We start from the raw sequence: 19,644 nt of genomic DNA on the forward strand, positions 1-19,644 counted from the left end.
CATATATATGATTATTAATAATTGAATAACTGTATGTCACTAGCAAAATTTAACATGCAACAAAGTATGTGACTACAATATACAGTACAATAACAATGATTTTAACTCAGCATGCATTTTTATATACTCTTTGTATTTCTTTATCTTTTATCACTGAAACGTAATTTTTGCGTGTTTTTAATTTACTCTTCCTTTTCAAAGTAAGATGTTACAGTATTTGCATATTTTAGTTTGGAACACTTGTGATTATTTTTATGGGTGTACTTTCACCAATATTTGACAGATTATTGTTGTTCATAACTGCTGTTCCTCAACAGACCTACATGCTCTACAAGTTTACGATGTGGATGCAACTCACCCAATGCTTATCTCAACTCGAGCCGTCTTCTCAAGACCACAAATACCATAAAAACAGACCGAATTACACAGACTTTTTAAAAGTATAGACTGGAGGCGGCATACATTTATTCACACAAGAATTAAAATCGCAGGAAACAATGTGTTATGCGCTTGAATTTTAAATTTGATACAAAATGATGCCGAATGTATTGATTCTTGTGCACATCTGAGCTGACAGCACTGATTGTAATGACAGATGACGCTTTGACGCTGTATAGCGCAATCATTACTGTAAGTCAACAAGACATTGCATTTCTTCCATTAAACTTTTAGGGAGCCGTGGTACATTTTATAAGTAGCCCAAAAAATTGCAACCCGTGACTCAAAATTTTTACCCGCAACTGCATTTTCAAAATAGCCCAGTTGGGTGGGAAAACCACAAATCTGGCAACACTGCCTAAGATCAAGGTGCAGATGCTCTCCACAAAAAGCTTCTTCTGCTTGTAAATCAAGTGTGTGTGAGAAATTAATGTCAGCTAACACCTGTGTATGAATCTCTGACTTACTGAGCCGAGAGCAGCATGCTCTTAAACATCTTGGAGCAGAGACCCATTTCTAAGCTGAATGATATGAATGCTCAATAGTGCAGAAAAACATGAAGACAGAACGAGTTATTTCATTTCAAATCTCATGTTGACTTAATAACAAAAATTGTTACACAGTTACAAGCCTTATCGTGATAGCTATAATCACATTCTGTCTATAGAGCTTCAACGCACATTAAAGAGACAAAATTGTGGCTTTTAGTGCACATGCATTTGCTTTGAGGTCATCTGTATGCTAGTAAACTCCTAAATGTTGACAAATTTCCCTTTCAGTAGATATACACATTTAAAATTGACAGTCCTTCTTGTCCAGGATGACTCATGCCGCACTACACAGGTTTATGTCCAGCTGAATGCTCTCTAGAATAAGAATGTCCCTCCCCCTGCAACGGCAACTAGCCCTTCGATATGTTTCAATAGGGCAATAACACAGGGCAGATAAAAGTAATCGCTCGTAAAGCCATTTTATGCGGTCATTAATGAGTATTTTTGTCTTGTTTCCCAGTAACTAAACATCTTTTAAAAAAAAAGATACATTTACTTAAGAAGCAAAATAGCAAATTACATATGTATAATTATATTATTACATACAGTATATACTATATACTTACAGTGTACTAATATATAGTCCCACTACACTGTAGTACTATATTACACTACTATATATTATATTATTATTACTGTATATTTATATATATTATTACATATAATATATATTGTATTATTATACTAATATATGACACAACTACACTATAGTACTATACTATTATACTGAATATTATATTACTATTATACTGTATATATTTGGTATTTTATATAAAATATTTCGACATAATTAAAACATGATAAATTTACTTTGAGAAGCAAAATGCATTATACATAGTACTATATTATTACATATAATATATATTCTATATACTTGAATATTGTACTAATATATATTAAAATTATCCTATCCTATCCTATCCCATCCTTATTATATTATATTGTGTTGTTTTATATTAAATTATACTTGCAAGATAAATAAGATAAAACTTGTTTTCAGACAATATATCTTGAATTAAGTTCATTTTGTCATACCACATTTGCTTTGTTTCTTGCTTTAAGCAGATATAAAAAATAATAATCATTTAAATTTTTTTTAAAAAAATGCCATTGTGGAAAGAAAAACAATTGTCTTAATATCTTACAAAAATTTGCTTCTCAAGGACATTGACCATGTTTTAAAGCATATTTACATATGGAAAACAAATAAAAAAGTTGCAGCAGGTGTAGCTGAAGAAAAATGAAAAGATGAGAAGAGATGGGAGGTGCTTCACAGGCATCAGTATAGTACCTGCTCTCTCCAGGTAGAAAAGAGGTGATGGGAACGTTCTCCTGGCAGTCTTGCTCTGGGTGCCAGCTGGCCTTGCAGGCAGAACAGAACTCGTGTGTGCAAACACTGCAGCGCACCAACTGCGGAAGCCCCGTGTCAGACTCTTTCAGCTGGCACACAGCCTGGCACGTGGAGGACGGGCACCAGGTCCGGCGCGGGTCCAGCAACACCTCTGTGGGGGGAGCGAGATGAGGAATCAGACACAGTTTTTTTGTGAGTATACGATTTTAGGCTGCTAACAGCCGATGTAGGCTGACAGGTCACCATAGTTACAGCATCAGAGATGAATGGGTAATAAACAAGAAAAGCTTTGGCCTCATCTGCCCTTAGAAACGAGATCCAACCAGTGCAAATGCTTGTCATAGCTTTACATAAATTAATTAGTTAAATTAGTGTTTATTAAATTAACAAGCCAAGAGAGGTCATGCAATACAGTGAACTTACTATGGTAAACCAGTGCTGTTACACTGTAAAAAAAGGGTAACCTGCAATTGTTACTTTAAAGAGCTATTTCTACCTGAGCTAACCCTTAAGTCTGACTGCTTAGAAAACTGTATGATTTGTATCAAATTGTATCACATTAATACAGAATTCTACTGAAGTTGTAAAATATTTGTGTATATCAGCTATTTTACAATGGCTTCAAACGTGGCTCATCCAATCATATTTTAGAGCCACAACTATCCATTTGTTTTTCACTTACTCATCTGCCTTATGAATGCAAAAACATCTGTTTGCAACATATGGCTAAGCTTGGTTATCAACAGTATGTAATGTGCAGTTGAGGGCAAGTATGATGGAAAGAGTGATTTTTCTGCTGACTGCCATTTTTAGTTGTCTTGTTGAGTCAGGAAGGCACGCTTTTTTAATCTGCCCCCACCTGAACTGTGAATCTCTCACTAACCGAACATACTCTAACATCCAACACAGCAGGCCATGCGTGATTCCACATGCACTTTTGGCTCAGACTCTGGTGCATGTATATATTAGACACAATTCTGCCCCAGTTCTACAGAAAACTCAATGCGTTTACATGCACTTTAAAGTTCAATTTCAGTCTGACTTACATAAACAATAATTAGTCTTTTTAAATGTCATGTAAATGCATTAGTCGACTGGAATTGTACCACTCTGATTTTTGCAAAGTCAGACTAACAGACCTTGTTAATTTGTACAGCATGTATACATGTTAATCCGACCACAATTGGCCCCTGCATTGTGAGCATGAAACTGACGTCTCTCTTTCAAATATTCGATTACACATGATGTCACATTTACTTGGAAAGACAGATGAAGCACGTAGCACGTTTATTACTGCACATGTATACTGCACACACTGACTGATGGCCTATGTCAATGCATTTGTCAGGGTTCTCACACCTTTTGATTGATTTCCATAACATGTTAGTTTATAATGTATTCGCTTTTAATAAAAAAATAAAATAAAAATAGTATATGTTCCGTAAAATTAACATTAACCAAGTGCTGTTGAAGTATTGTTAGTTTGTTAACTAATGTAGTAGTAATGAATACAATCGTGTTATAATGTGTTATTGAAATTGCCCTGATTTTTCAGGATTTTATTCATTATATCCCCAGATTTTCCATGACCGTGGAACCATGAGTTTCAGTCTGCTCATTTGTCTCTCATTTCATCCATTTATGAAAAGGTTGCCGACATGGCAATACTCAAGGTGAATACGCACCAAAAATAAAGAGAGGGCGGCTCCCAGCATGGGAACAAGTGCTAGACGTCAAGGCATATATATTTCTCTCTTACGTCATTTTTCAAAGCCATGTAATGCACTGGACTTTATGGAGGGGGATTATCTCAAGCAAATATGTCCTATGATTCAAACTATACTGGAGACTTATCAGAGCCCAGAGTCTGGGACCCCCTACTGATGAGGATGATGAAAAAGAGATGATTCATATGCTGAGTAAATGGCACCAATTTAAAGAGCCTTAGGTCTTATCTGTGTAAGAGAACATGCATTCTTTTGATCAAATGTATCTAATTAACACAAGTCTAATTTACTCCTTATTAGTCTCTTTAATCTTGGAGATTTCTAACTTGAAGCTATACATGTTAAAATGAAAGGCATTTCAGATCACTACACACATTGCTTCAGACACATAGGCTTTTCATACTATACTCAACCCAAGGCTAAAGGAATAGTTCACCCAAAAATGAAAAATCTCTCATTTACCCTTATGCCATCCCAAATGTGTATTTGTATGACTTTCTTTCTTCTGTAGAATGCAAGTGGAGATTTTTTAGAAGAATATTTCAGCTCTGTAGGGCCATACAATGCAAGTGAATGGTGGGTAGAACTTTGAAACTTCAAAAAGCACATAAAGGCAACATAAAAGTAATCTATACGACCCCAGAGGTTAAACCATGTCTTCAGAAGTGATATGATAGGTGTGAAATGGCAAATGGAAGGTTTATCAGAGAAGGTGTCAAGAATCTTTTGTAGTAATTTTTAAAGCATGTATTGTTTATTTTTATTGTGTATATGCATGCTCCTTTTTGATACATTAACAGTTACCCATCAAAAAACTGAACTTTGACTGTGCCCCTAAATTTCTGACTGTGCCCCTAAAATTGTTCACAAACAAAAATGTTAGCGTAGAGCCCTGAATGACAGTGGATAGTGCCTTGGAGACTAAAAATCTTGATGTCACTTGAGCCGCTGTGAACAAGCATCTCCCAAGCACTTATGAACACGCAACAGACATCAAGATTTTCACTTAAAAATGACTTAAAGTTTGGGTAGAAAACCTAGCGTACGTCTTTAGAAGACTTCAATTATGACGCACAAATTACGTGGACTACTTTCATGATACTTTTCTTTATTAATGTAAAGTATTGTATTCAAATATTAGACCGCAATATTCTCCTTTTTCCTATTCATCTATCTCCTTTTGTGTTCCGCATAAGAAAGAAATTCATACGAGTTTAGAATGACACGAAGGTGAGTCAATTATGACAGAATTATAATTTTTGGGTAAACAACAGCATTTATTTAATCCTGTGTGGTCAGGTTTGGACATTAAACCCTGGGCTAACATTAGTGTTGCATATTTACAAAGGTAATATTGATTGGACAACTACAGAACATGATGAACATGCAACCTATTTTAATAGCTGCTTGGCTATTTGTTGGAATGATGCCACATAAATCTGTTCTGGTTGTCTTACAGTAAGCCTATTGAAGTCTTTTAAGACCTTTTTTAAGACCATGACATATAATTAATGCTGTACACTGTAAAAAAAAAAAAAAAAAATGTAAAAATGTAAACCTGAGAATGCTTGGCAGCACAGGAGAATTTAAAGGATAACATATAAAAGATAATGCTTGTTTGTTTTGTTTTTTTCAGTAACATATACAGTATAATCAGTTAAATATTGGGGAAAATGTAAACTTCGTGTGAATAAATGTACTTTTAGGGGAATTTAACATTTTATTGAAAAATGTGTCAAGAACGTTAAATTATACTGTATTTTCTATGGAAAATAATTTATTTTGTGCAGTGTATATGTCCATTCCAGAAAAAAAAAAAAAAGAAAAAAGATAATCACAGAATTTTCTTTTTTGTGTGAACTATTTCTGTAACATGATGCAGAGTTATGCTTGAAATCCTGGGTGACATTCAAACACGTCAGCAAGTGGCAGGCTGTCATCGTTATCGCCCCCTTGATGGACAGACATGTTTTCCACTTACCCTTCTCAAACTGCAGCTTCCTGTATCTCTGCATTATCTCTGTGGCCACCATGCATTCAATCTGAGAGAGTGAGAGATATAGACAAAAGCAGTTAAGAACAACGTGGTCTGATGGATACAAAAGCACTTTACACTTTATAGATATTGCCTTTTAAATTTCTATTTTATCTGGGTGAACATACACCAAATATCAAAGAGGGTGTCTACAATGTAAAAAATACTATGTCAGGTTACCTAAAATATGTGCTTCATGTGATAATATCTAAATGAAGTGGTTTTCAAATCAAAAATGTTATTTATTCAGATTTAATCAACCTGACAAGCTAGGTTACACTAACAAAAGTAATTTTTATTGGTTTGAACAAACAGAAATAGATCCTTAAGGTAACTTTTTGGGGAACATTTTTGTAAACAATAATTATTTTTTGTAATTCTCTTTGGTGAAGCTAGTAGCACAGAATTTACTCTTTATCTTTAAAGATTGCCAAAGCAACACATTAGTTGCTCTGCTGCTTTGGATCTGGATCTGACTCCTCGGGTTTAGCTGCTTTGATGCAGAGAATACTGAATGAGCCAGCGATCCTCACAATGAGCCTCCAGCAGTGAGGAGGAACCCTGCACTCACACTGACCTCAGACTTGAGAGCATTTTACAGACAGTCTGACTGCAGAGATTTCGGCACCCATTTCATACTAAAAGAGCACTAATCTACTCTAAATATAGATAAACTGGTCCGTTTTAGGATTTTGTTTGGAAATTTGAGGTATAACATTCATCTGTTATTCCAGCAGCTGCAACTATTGCAGGGTTTGTCAAAAAACTTCATTGCATCACTGCTAGAAGATATTGTCCCTGACATGTAATCGATAACAAAATGCTATTCCATGGGAATGCACAGTGATATACATTGATATGCAGCTGTTACTACACCTTGTATTTTAGCACATCTGGAACTCTGTACTGACCAATCAGCATGCAAAACCAGAACAATCTGTTTTATAATTAAGCATTAGGGTACAAGAGGTATGGTATAAATAGTCAAGGCTGCAGGACGTTGTTAGCTCTTTAGCTGCAACCTAAATATATATTTAAGATATAGCATGGCCTCAAGTGCCTTATTGCTTTTATAAAATTGTTACTATATAATAAAAAAATACAAGACCAAGAACAGTGTTTCCCAAATTGGAGTATGCATACCCCTGGGGGTACGTGAGGTGACAATAGGGGTACGCTAACACAATTATGAGATTTAACATTCTTTTAATTTCATTACTGTCTAAACTTTCCTTGAAACCGAGTTCATGTATTTCTCACTGGCACATTTTTTTTTTGTCGTGTCATAAAGGTCAGAGAAATAGCATGCAATGAAATAACCCTCTCTGAAAATGTAATTTGTATAAAAGGTGAGCTGCATAGAGACTTTTGATTTTGATTGTATTTGATTGTATAAGTTCATACATTTTGATGACATATGTCACACTGGTGCGGCCAAATAATTTTTTCCACGTTCACACACAGTAATTTTCACTCGCATTTGGTGACACCCTAGAGCTCTGTTTTTTCATTGTTGCATGATTTTTTTTTCACTACATTACTGATTGTGTCAAATGTGACACAAAAATCACCTTGAGCTGATCATCTGTTTAATAATAGTGAATAAACAGTGTTAAAATAATCATGTGTGTGTGTTGAAATTACCTCATTTTCTTGTAAATGTCCTCGTTTTGGGCAGGCAGAATCAGGACAGCTGATCACAGTTTCAAAGCCGTCTTTGATTAGAAGTTCCACATACTGCTTCAGGCACTTTTAAAACATAATAAAACAAAAGATTACATTATATTATAAGCAAATGTGTTCCTTTAACATCCTCTTTTTAATGTTCTTTCACTTTAATTGCTCACAGAGAGAGAGAGACTCAAAATGGCGCCGAGTATGGCTGCTGCGTTGCGAGCTCCCACACCATGGTAGTGTTTTGTTTGTTTTGTTTACAATTCTTATGATTTTTGTCTTGGATGTTGTCTGCCTTATTGTCTCCGATAGACAAACAATTTTGGACATTGGTTCAGCAATTACACACCGTAAACTGGACTTCAAATTTCTCAATGCCGACCTGCTGTTTACAAACACGCAAGCGGAGCCCTTTGTCTGGGCTGCACGGCCGCGGAAATGCAGGAGGAAAAGGGGAAACAGAGCCGGCGTTCTCATCAGAGTAAGACGCTTGCGCAAACCGACCCCCGCTACCCAGTATTCTACTGGCAAATGTTCAGTCTCTGGATAACAAGCTCTGCGAGATGAAAGCGTGGATCTCTTTCCAACGAGAGACTGCTGCATTATCTGCCTTATGAAAACTTGGATGTCTGCGGAGATTCCAGACTCAGCCATTGAACCCGCAGGCTTCTCCGTGCACCAAGCGGACAGAGTGAAAGACCTCTCAGGTAAAAGCAGAGGTGGTGGTGTATGTTTTATGATCAACAAATCCTGGTGTGATCAGAGGAACGTACATTCTATCAAGTCTTTCTGCTCTGCTGATCTGGAATTTCTCATGCTTCTGTGTCGAACATTCTGGCTACCAAGGGAATTCACAGCGGTCATTATCACTGCTGTGTACATCCCGCCACAAGCCAACACAGACCGGGCACTCAAGGAACTGTATGGGATTATAAGCAAACAGGAAACCGCGCACCCTGAGGCCACGTTCATTGTGACCGGGGACTTTAATAAAGCCAGTTTCAAATCAGTCGCACCAAAATACCACCAGCACATTAGTTTCAACACACGAGGGGACCAGGTTTTGGACCATTGCTACTCTCCCTTCCGGGATGGCTACAAATCCCTCCCCCGTCCACCATTTGGCAAATCTGACCACTCTTCCATTCTGCTTCTGCCCGCTTACAGGCAGAAACTGAAACAGGAAGCACACACTCTCAGAACGATCCAGTGCTGGTCGGACCAATCAGACTCGACGCTAAAGGACTGTTTTGATCACATGCACTGGGAGATGTTCCGGTCCGCCTCTGATGACGACATCGAGCTTTACGCTGATGCATAATGTGTTTCATCAGAAAATGCACAGAGGATGTCATTCCGACCAGAACAACACGGATATATCTGAACCAGAAGCCATGGAATAATAGCGACGTTCACACGCCACTTTATGTGCGGACCTCCGCTTTTAATTCTGGGAACACGGAGGAGCATAAACAAGCCAGTTATGCTATCAGAAAAACTATCAGAACAGTAAAACGGCAGTACAGGAACAAGATTGAAGGACAGTTTAACACCACCAACTCTAGAAGCATGTGGCAGGGAATTAACATCATCACGGACTTTAAAGGGAATAAAAACTCCGCCATGAACACTGCTGCCTCTCTCCCGGATGAGCTAAATACTTTTTATGCTCGTTTTGAGGGAAATAACACCACCCTCGCGGAGAGAACTCTCGCGGCCAAAGCTACAGAGGTTAGTTCACTCTCCGTCTCTGTAGCGGATGTAACCCAATCCTTCCGACGGGTGAATATCTGCAAAGCCGTGGGTCCAGACGGCATTCCGGGCCGCGTCATCAGAGCATGCACGAACCAGCTGGCTGGTGTTTTTACGGACATTTTCAACCTTTCCCTCTCTTTGTCTGTAGTCCCCACATGCTTTAAACGTCCACCATTGTGCTTGTTCCAAAGCAATCAAAAATCACTTGCTTAAATGTCTGGCGTCCTGTTGCTCTGACCCCCATCATCAGCAAATGCTTTGAGAGATTAATCAGAGATTACATCTGCTCTGTGCTGCCTCTCTCTCTAGACCCATTGCAGTTTGCTTACCGCAACAACCACTCCACTGATGATGCCATTGCATCTACAATACACACTGCTCTCTCCCACCTGGAAAAAAAGAACACTTATGTGAGAATGTTGTTTGTATACCGCATTCAACACCATAGTGCCCTCCAAGCTAGCATTCAACACCATAGTAACCTCCAAGCTAGATGAGAAACTCCGGGCTCTGGGCTTAAACAGCTCGCTGTGCAGCTGGATCCTGGACTTCCTGTCAAGCAGATGCCAGGTGGTTAGAATAGGCAGCAACATCTCCTCATCACTGACCCTCAACACTGGAGCCCCAGAGGGCTGTGTTCTCAGCCCACTCTTGTATTCCTTGTACACACATGACTGTGTGGCAACACATAGCTCCAATGCCATCATTAAGTTTGCTGATGACACGACGGTGGTAGGTCTGATCACTGACAATGATGAAATAGCCTACAGAGAGGAGGTGCACACTCTGACACACTGGTGTCAGGAGCACAACCTCTCCCTCAGCGTCAGTAAGACAAAGGAGCTTGTGGTGGACTTCAGAAGAAAAGACAGAGAACACAGTCCCATCATCATCAATGGAGCACCAGTGGAGAGAGTCAGCAGCTTCAAGTTCCTGGGTGTCCACATCACTGAGGAACTCACATGGTCCGTCCACACTGAAGTCGTTGTGAAGAAGGCTCATCAGCACCTCTTCTTCCTGAGACGGCTGAGGAAGTTTGGAATGAACCGCCACATCCTCACACGGTTCTACACCTGCACTGTAGAGAGCATCCTTATATATGGGTGGGTATATAACCACCTGATCCTAAACTTAAATATTCTCGCTATTTTCTTCCAAATTGATTGGAGATGTGATATTATGGGGTGAGACTGTACTGTTTGAGGTACTTTAATGGATAAACATCGCAGTGGCGGCAGCGGTAGCAGGATAGATTGCTCAACATTAAACCAAGGAGGGGCCCTCTCAGGAGGGAGGGACCAGTGAGCCAGATGTCTCAAGCTGAAGGCGTAATAATAAAACATAAGTTTAGGAAGTCCCAACCCCCCACTATCAACCGGCTGTTGCAACTTGCTCATATGTAGCCGAGGCCGCTTGCCATTCCAGAGAAATGACTTGGTTATCTTATCAAACTGTTTGAAATATTGCAATGGAATTTCTACCGGGATTGATTGAAGTAAATAGTTAATTCTTAGGAGACAGTTCGTTTTAAGAACATTCACCTTACCCCAAAGAGACAAATTTAGTGATGACCACCTCCCTACATCATTCGAAAATTTCTGCAGTAATGGGTCAAAATTCACTCTCACTAAATCATTAAGTTTATGAGGAAAAAGAATACCAAGGTACCGTATACCTTCTTTGGGCCACTGAAAAAGAGCAGGTTAGAAAAATGACACAGGGCAATAGGCTGTCAAAGGAAGAGCTTCAGACTTAGACCAGTTAACTTTGAAACCTGAAAGTTTAGAAAATGAATTAATAATTTCTAACAAACACGGCACAGACTTTTGGGGCTCTGAAACAAACAACAGTATGTCATCTGCATACAACATCAATTTGTGAACCGTTCCCCCCACAGCAACCCCAGGAAAGCCTGTACTTGCTCTTATAGCTGCCGCGAGTGGTTCTAAAGCCAAACAAAACAACAGGGGAGATAATGGAGATCCTTGCCGGGTCCCTCTTGCCAACATAAAGTAAGACAAAATCTGCCCATTAGCCTGCACCGCAGCTTGGGGTTGCGTGTACAGTAAACATATTCATTTAAAAAAAAATACTACCAAACCCGAAGGTTTTTAACGTCTCAAATAATTAACCCCATTCCACGCGGTCAAAAAATGTTTCCGTGTCCAGTGAAATTGCTGCCACTGGTGAATTTGCGTCAGCCATTGACCACATAATATTAATAAGTCTCCTAATATTATCTGCCCCAGTTCTTCCATGTATATAACCCACCTGATCCCCATGAACCAAAGAAGTAATTACACTGTCCAGCCTATTTGCCAGGATTTTAGAGAGTATTTTAACATCCACAGGAATTAAAGAGATCGGACGACAGCTCTTACACTTAGTTGAGTCTTTATCCTTTTTAAGGATAAGGGTAATTAACGCCTGTGACAGGGTGGGTGGTAACTCACCTTTCTCTATTTCCTCATTATACATGTTAAGTAGTAATGGAGACATCTCAGCAGTACAGCACTTAAAAAAACTGCAATTTGTAACCTAAATTTTGGCTTTTTTTAAAGAAAAGGGGGAATGAGTCTAAATTATTTTTTGTGGTAATCAACATTATGCCACAAATGCAGTAGATTGAGCTTAACTTGTATTGAACCCGCAATTTTCTTTTAAAGGAAATTTGGCCAACACTAAGTCTGAGAGGTCACGTGACGCCATGCAAGAAGCAGACGTGTGAACGACGAGCTCTGCGCACTTTGCTAAATCATGGCAAAGAAGTCAAAATCATCGGGTTCTGGAGACATCAAAAGACACTTACGTGTTCAGGATGAAAGCCCCGACAGGCCTACAGACCAGAGACTCGATTTGGATGGCGCGGCGGGAGAAGAGATCCAGCGTCAGTTGTCCAACATATCGGTAATGATGACGAAAGTGTAATACGTCGATCATTTACGGCGATGGAAATAAAATTCTCTGAGTTAGTTACAAGAGTGTCAGATGCTGAGAAACGAATCGATTATTTGGAGTCTTCGGAAAGGGAATTATCCGCTAATCCGCCCGCGTCCAAAACAGATTTGGAATTAATTTAGGAAAAACTGGAATATTTCGAAAATATGAGTCAAAGGAATAACATACGAATTGTTGGAATTCCTGAGCATGAAGAGGGCAGAGATATGGTGAAATTCCTGGATGAGCTTTTCCCGAGTCTGCTCGACATAACAGGCCATAAACTGGAAATCGAGTGAGCTCACAGAGTCCTGGCTTGCAGAACTGCTGAGGGAGATAGGCCTCGATCAATACTGGCCAAATTTCTGAAATCATCCGATAAAGATCTCGTGTTGCGCCAGGCGAGGAGTAAAGGGAAGCTTTCTTGGAAGAACCATAATATTTTTTTGTTCCCAGACTTTGCAAATTCGACAAGAGAGAAACGCAATCGGTTCAAGGAATGTAAGAAACTCTTACACCAACAGAAGATCGCCTTTGCATTGATGTTCCCGGCCAAACTGAGAATAGAAACGAAGAATGGTCGCAAAGTATTTACTTGTCCAAAACAGGCACTCTCCTTTATAAATACATTGGAGTAAGCCATTTGATGTTTCTTATATTAGTGGACTGACTCGCGGTTCAGGAACTCTATTATCTGAGAAAGCTGGGTGCCATTTTTGTTTCTTTTTGCGTTGGCTCCGCCTAGCGGCTGGAGTTTGTTTTATGGCATGACTCCAAGAAAATTTTGCATTGACTGAAGATTTTTTTACATTGAAGTTCCCGGCCAGATCGAGAATGGACACTTTGGATGACTGCAAAATATCTACATGCTCACATAAAGGGCGTCTTTTATATAGCTGATGGGCTGAGTAAGTTATGGTGTTTTTTTTTATTTATTTTTTGCGCGGGTAATTTGACTCTTGATCATCCGAGGAACCGGGATGCTGGTTTTGTTTTTTGTGCTGGCTCTGCCTAGCGGCTGGAGCTTGTTTTGTGGAATTACACTACTTCGGGACAGTTGTTGTTAAATCTGTTTGTTCTTTGTGCTTATGCCTCCTAGTAGCTGCACTCATAACAGCCGGCTCACTGAACAATTGTTTGTCTGTCTGAGGAAACTGAATGGCTTTATATCAGCTGGAGTTTATTTTGTGGAGGAACACACCTTTGAGACAGTTCTGTGAATTAATCTACATGTTTTTCTGTTATTCTGCCTGTTGGCTGGGGTCTGTTTTACAAAGTATTTTCTGTTATGTAATTGTGGCACACAAAATTTGTGCAGAAGCACCGGACTTGAATAATCCGATGGCAAAGTTGTCGCGGGGGTTCTCGCATGCATACATGGACTCTTTGAGTTTAGAGGGATTGTCGCCGGTTGGCGCTGTCGTGCGTGGGGTTAATGCGCACGTTTTAATTTTTTCTGTTTGTTTTGTTCGGGGGGAATTTCGGGATTTGATTGTTTCACTAATGGGGAATGTGGTCTTGTTTATGACACTCATTTTTTTTATTTTTTATTATATCAATATGTCAAATTTTATTATGAATAAGTTGTCTCTCTCCACATGGAATGTGAATGGGTTGGGGCACCCTATAAAAAGAAGTAAGGTTATTTCTCTTCTTAAGCATAAGAAATATGATATAGTCTTTCTTCAATAAATGCAAATTTGGTAAGATATGGGGTGGACATGTTTTCTTTAGTGCTGGCTCAAGTAAGAGCAGGGGAGTTATTATACTGATAAATAAACATCTACAATTCAAATGTCTCAAACAGACTAAAGATAAATTAGGAAGAGTCACTGTTGTTTTAGGAGAAATTCAGGGGCAAAGGTTGATTTTGGCTAATATTTACGCACCTAACATTGATGATCATGGCTTTTTTATAGATCTTGATGGGATGTTGCAAGCTGCTGGCATCTCTCATGATATAATATTGGGAGGAGACTTTAATCTTTTGATGGACTCAGTCCTTGATCATAGTGAAGCAAAAATGTGTAAACCCCCTAGAGCAACACTGACGTTTCACAAGATCTGTAAAAATCTTGGTCTTGTAGATATCTGGCGACTTTTGAACCCATCTGGTAGGTATTATAATTTTTTTTCATCAGTTCATAAGATTTACTCTAGAATAGATTTCTTTTTTTTTATATCTAAGTCTAAGTTCATCTGTTGTTGATTGCTCAATTGGAAATATCTTAGTCTCAGATCACGCCCTGGTGAACTTTAAGATGTTGCCACATACAGAGAAAAAGAAATCATGTAGTTGGTGCTTTAATGTATCCCTTTTGCAAAATCCTGATTTCCAACAAATGTTAAAGACTGAAATCAATGTTTATATGGAGACCAACTGGTCCTCAGTATCTTCTGTGGGCATGGCTTGGGAGGCACTTAAGGCGGTACAGTATGCCTCATTCACCAAAAAATCCAAAGCACGAGAACTTGTGGAGTTAGAAGGAAATATAAAAAATGCCGAAGCAGAGCTGAAGCACCGTTTGTTATCCGATGGCCTCAGAGAATTGACCCGATTGAAATATAGATATAATACTATTTTGTCACAGAAAGTGGAGTTTTGGCTATTCAGGGCAAGACAGTCATACTTTGAGTTGGGGGACAAAGCAGGAAAACTTTTGGCTAGATATATAAAGCAGAGAGAGTCTTTTTCTACCATTCCCTCAGTCAAATCTGCTGGTGGTGAAATATTTACCTCAGCCATTGATATTAATAATGCTTTTAAAGAATTCTACATTGATCTCTATTGTTCCACGTCTTCGTCTACTGATGAAGATTTTAGAAACTTTGTGGAACCATTAGATCTCCCTAAACTGACAACTGAGAAAAATAATTCTCTTGATTCTGAGATAACCTTGGAGGAGCTTGGCGAGGTTATTAAGGCCTTACCTACAGGCAAGGTTCCGGGGCCTGACGGCTTTGCCGCTGAGTTTTTCAAATCTTATGCTACAGAACTGGCTCCACTTTTGCTAGAAGTTTATACTGAATCATTAAAGAATGAAAAGCTTCCGCCAACCATGACACAAGCCCGGATCAGTCTGATTTTTAAAAAGGACAAAGATCCAAGTGAGTGTAAAAGTTACCGTCCAATTTCCCTGATCCAGTTAGATGTAAAAATGTTGTCAAAAATTCTGGCTAATCGATTAAGTAAAGTTATGACATCTCTTATACATGTAGATCAGGTGGGGTTTATTCGAGGCCATAGCTCTTCTGATAACATTAGGCATCTCATCAATATCATGTGGTCAGTAGCGAATGAACAATCTCCGGTCGCTGCCATCTCACTTGATGCCAAAAAGGCATTTGATATGGTAGGATGGGATTATCTTTTTAAGGTTTTGGAAATATACGGGTTCGGAAGTATGTTTATTGGATGGATTAAGTTACTTTATAGACACCCAGTAGCGGCGGTACAAACAAATGGATTAATTTCAGATTATTTTACTCTGGATAGGGCCACCCGGCAGGGTTGCCTTCTTTCCCCATTATTGTTCTGTCTTGCCCTAGAACCATTAGCAACCATGATAAGAAAGGAGGATGATTTTCCAGGGGTGGCGGGAGGTATGGCACATAAACTCTTGCATTATGCAAATTATATTTTATTATTTGTCACTGACCCCAGTAGATCTATGCCTTGCCTCCACAGAATTATTAATTCCTTTTCTAAGTTTTCAGGATATAGAGTCAATTGGTCTAAATCTGAAGCTTTGGCTCCGACAGCGTACTGCCTAGAAACGGCTTTCCAGTGGCCCAAACAGGGTATTAAGTATTTGGGTATTTTATTTCCAGCAAATTTGTGTGATTTAGTTAGAGTTAATTTTGACCCCTTAATAAAATGGTTTTCGAGTGATGTGGGCAGGTGGGCTTCATTACATTTATCTATGATTGGGAAGGTCCCTGTAGATGTCCCCCTCTATTATTTCAAGCAATTTAATAGCATAGCATTTGGAATGGTAAGCGTCCCAAATTACATTTCAATAAGTTACATAGGCCGATTGACAAAGGTGGGCTAGGCCTACCCAAGATTTTACTTTATTATTATGCATTCGGTCTCAGACATTTGGCTCATTGTTCGCTTCCACCTGAGAGAGCCCATCCCTGGTTCTGTATAGAACAGGAATTTCTTGCCCCTATTTCGCCACTGCAGAGCCTTTCTATCAAATTAATCAGAGAAGCTAAGTTACTTCCCGTTATCTCACACTTGAACACGGTATGCACAAAAGTGTCCAGACTGTTTAATTCTGACATTTTTTTATATGTTGCCTTGAGCATATGGCTGAATCCCAAATTATGCATCAACAAGTCCCCTTTTTGCTGGTCAGAGTGGATTGGGAGGGGGGTTCATACACTCGGTGGCCTATATGAGAATGGATTGTTGAGATCCTTTCAAAATTTGGTTCAACTTTTTGGGATTCCTAGATCTAAGTTCTATAAGTATTTACAGCTGCGCCACCTGCTCTGTACTGTTTTTGGGAGTGGTTTACACCCTCCTAAAGCGGCAGATACTCTGGGAGTGGTGATTACTGCTTTTGGAAAAGGTCATGAGTCATCGGTGTATTACTCCCTACTAATTCAGAGTCTGGGGGACGGAACTTCAACTTCTCTTAAGAGATTATGGGAGAATGATCTAAATTTGGTACTGGAGGAGGGAGAGTGGGCTGGGATTCTAAAAAACATCAAATCTGCATCTAGAGACGTAAGGGTTCGCCTCATGCAATTTAAGATTTTACATAGAGTCTATTGGACCCCCTCTAGATTGCATAGGCTTGGTCTTAAAGACACACCCACCTGCTGGCGATGTCAGTCAGAAGATGGAGACACAACCCATGTCTTTTGGGGATGTGTTAAGATGCAAGAATTTTGGATGAGGATTCAGAGTTTTATGTGTGAGGTTTTGGTCTCTCAAATTTTATTTTGCCCCAGACTCTGTATCTTAGGAGATGGGGCAGTCATTAATTTGGAGAATAAGCACATGAAAAACTGGGTCCTAACTAGTATTATGATCGCCAGACAGATCACTTTGAGGAGTTGAAAGTCGGCTGGAGCGCCCCCATTTCAGGAGTGGTGTTCAGAGATGGCCAGAGTGGCAGCTCTTGAGGAGGAGGTATCCAGAAGACTGAGGAGTCTAGACATGTTTGTGAAGAAGTGGGGCAGATATCTGTCTTTTTTGGAGGGCTCTCGGGGAGGGACAGTGGAGAGAGAGGTGTAGGGGTTTTATGTGTGTGATTGTTTTATTTATTTTATTTTTTAAATTTATTTATTTATCTTTGTTGTGTGTCTATGGTTTTGCGACCACTGGGGTGTTGGATATTGATTCTGTATATGTGTGTTCTGCTGTTTATATTTAATGGTTGAATCAATAAAAAAATGTTAATCGCAACACTAAGTCTGAGGGAGTCATTCCATAAACATGCTTTACTTAAGACACAAAGACAGTTTTGTCTCTTGTGAGCTCAGACATAACCAAGACAAGGCTTCTCAGAGTCAAATGTTGCCTGCAGTCTCAAGATATAAATAAAACTGCTTTTAGATCAGTGCTCAAATCACAGCAAAGGAAAACTACTCTCTGAACAGCAAACCTCAGATGGCCGAAGATGCTTCCAATGTTTATTACTGGACTGTGAATCACACTGCTGGCGTAGAACACAGTTAAGTTAGCATGTGAAGATTCTCTATATAGCTGTGAACCCTGTGCATAAATTTAGACACATTTCAATTGCAATGTCTCAGGCTTATGTAAAAACCCCACTGATTTATTTTAATATGTTCCATTCTTACAATAGTGAAAACAAGACAGAAATCAAACATGAAATGATCCAGAGAGAAAAAACACAATAGACATTCCTAAAATAAGACTGAAAGCACACGTCATGTTTTGGACCTCCCACTGACTTCTGTTATTTTTAAATTATGTTTAAAATAAAATACAATAAAATAAAAATGCTTCTTAAAGGGATAACTCACCCAAAAATGAAATTTCTCTCATTATTTACTCACCCTCATGATATCCCAGGTGTGTATGACTTTCTTTCTTCACCAGAACACATTTGAAGAAAAAGAGAAAAATATCTTAGCTCAGTAGGTCCTTAAAATCCAAGTGAATGGAGATTTCTCTTCTGAAGCTCCAAAAATCACAGACAGACAGCACAAATGTCATCGAATTAATGTTTTCTAAAGCGACACAAAAAATGTTTGTGCAATAAAAAGAAAAATATTTAAGTACTTTTAACTATAAATCATCACTTCCGTTAGGTTTCACAAGAGGGTGGAGTCCAAGCGGTCTCTCATGTGACGTATTCCGTTGCCATGATACAGACGTAATCTCACGTTCTCCACTCGGTTGAGACATCCAGGATGAGCACACAAATGCACCATTGTGAGTAAAAAAAAATAGATGAATACAGATCTAAACCAAAACCAACCAAGCTACTGTACAGCGATCCTCCTTCACTTGTAAACAGTGCTGCTCTTCTGGCTGTGACGCACGTGTCTCAGTTCTCATGTGTTTCAAATCTTAATGCGATTACGTCACACGCGCATTCTGCCGCAGAACGGAAGCAAGATTTAGAGTTTTAAAAAGTACTTAAATATTAATATTTTCCACACCAAAAGCGATCGTGTTGCTTTAGAAGACATTAATGTAACAGCTGGTGTCATATGGATGACGTTTATGCTGACTGTCTGTGATTTTTGGAGCTTCAAAAGAAAAATATCCATTCACTTGCATTTTAAGGACCTACTGAGCTAAGATATTTTACTCTTTTTCTTCAAATGTGTTCTGTTGAAGAAAGAAAGTCATACACACCTGGGATATCATGAGGGTGAGTAAATAATGAGAGAATTTTCTTTTTTGGGTGAACTATCCCTTTAACCTAACTTTATCTCTAAAGGCTAATACTTTCTGGGCAAACATGCTGCTTAAAGTTCTGCTGCTGAAATTGGCCTGTGCTTACTGAAATTCAAAACCTCTGCTCCCAACGGACAGGAGACAGAATTGTTTTGAGATTAAATGTCCACAGGGTGGCACCAAATGTAAGTTGTATTTTTGGTTGTATCTAATGTAATACAGTTAACAGGAAGGTATACTTTATTAACCCTACTCCCTAACCCAGACCCCTAACACTTCATGGAGTA

General features: G+C 39.0%; 1 protein-coding gene across 5 annotated transcripts in view; it reads right to left on the reverse strand.

The window, feature by feature from the left end:
* LOC127411267 (probable E3 ubiquitin-protein ligase RNF144A-A) overlaps positions 1-19,644 on the reverse strand; it is a 76,627-nt gene that overhangs the window by 20,409 nt on the left and 36,574 nt on the right. For all 5 annotated transcript variants that reach the window (XM_051646708.1, XM_051646706.1, XM_051646707.1 and 2 more), the window contains 3 exons: positions 7,747-7,851; positions 6,049-6,109; positions 2,281-2,491 (listed from right to left, as the gene is read on the reverse strand). In XM_051646708.1, coding sequence (XP_051502668.1) covers positions 2,281-2,491; positions 6,049-6,109; positions 7,747-7,851 — 377 coding nt within the window. The remainder of the gene's footprint in view (positions 1-2,280; positions 2,492-6,048; positions 6,110-7,746; positions 7,852-19,644) is intronic.

This window comes from Myxocyprinus asiaticus, chromosome 20 (genome assembly GCF_019703515.2).
Source record: "Myxocyprinus asiaticus isolate MX2 ecotype Aquarium Trade chromosome 20, UBuf_Myxa_2, whole genome shotgun sequence".
In the NCBI taxonomy this organism is placed as follows: Eukaryota; Metazoa; Chordata; class Actinopteri; order Cypriniformes; family Catostomidae; genus Myxocyprinus; species Myxocyprinus asiaticus.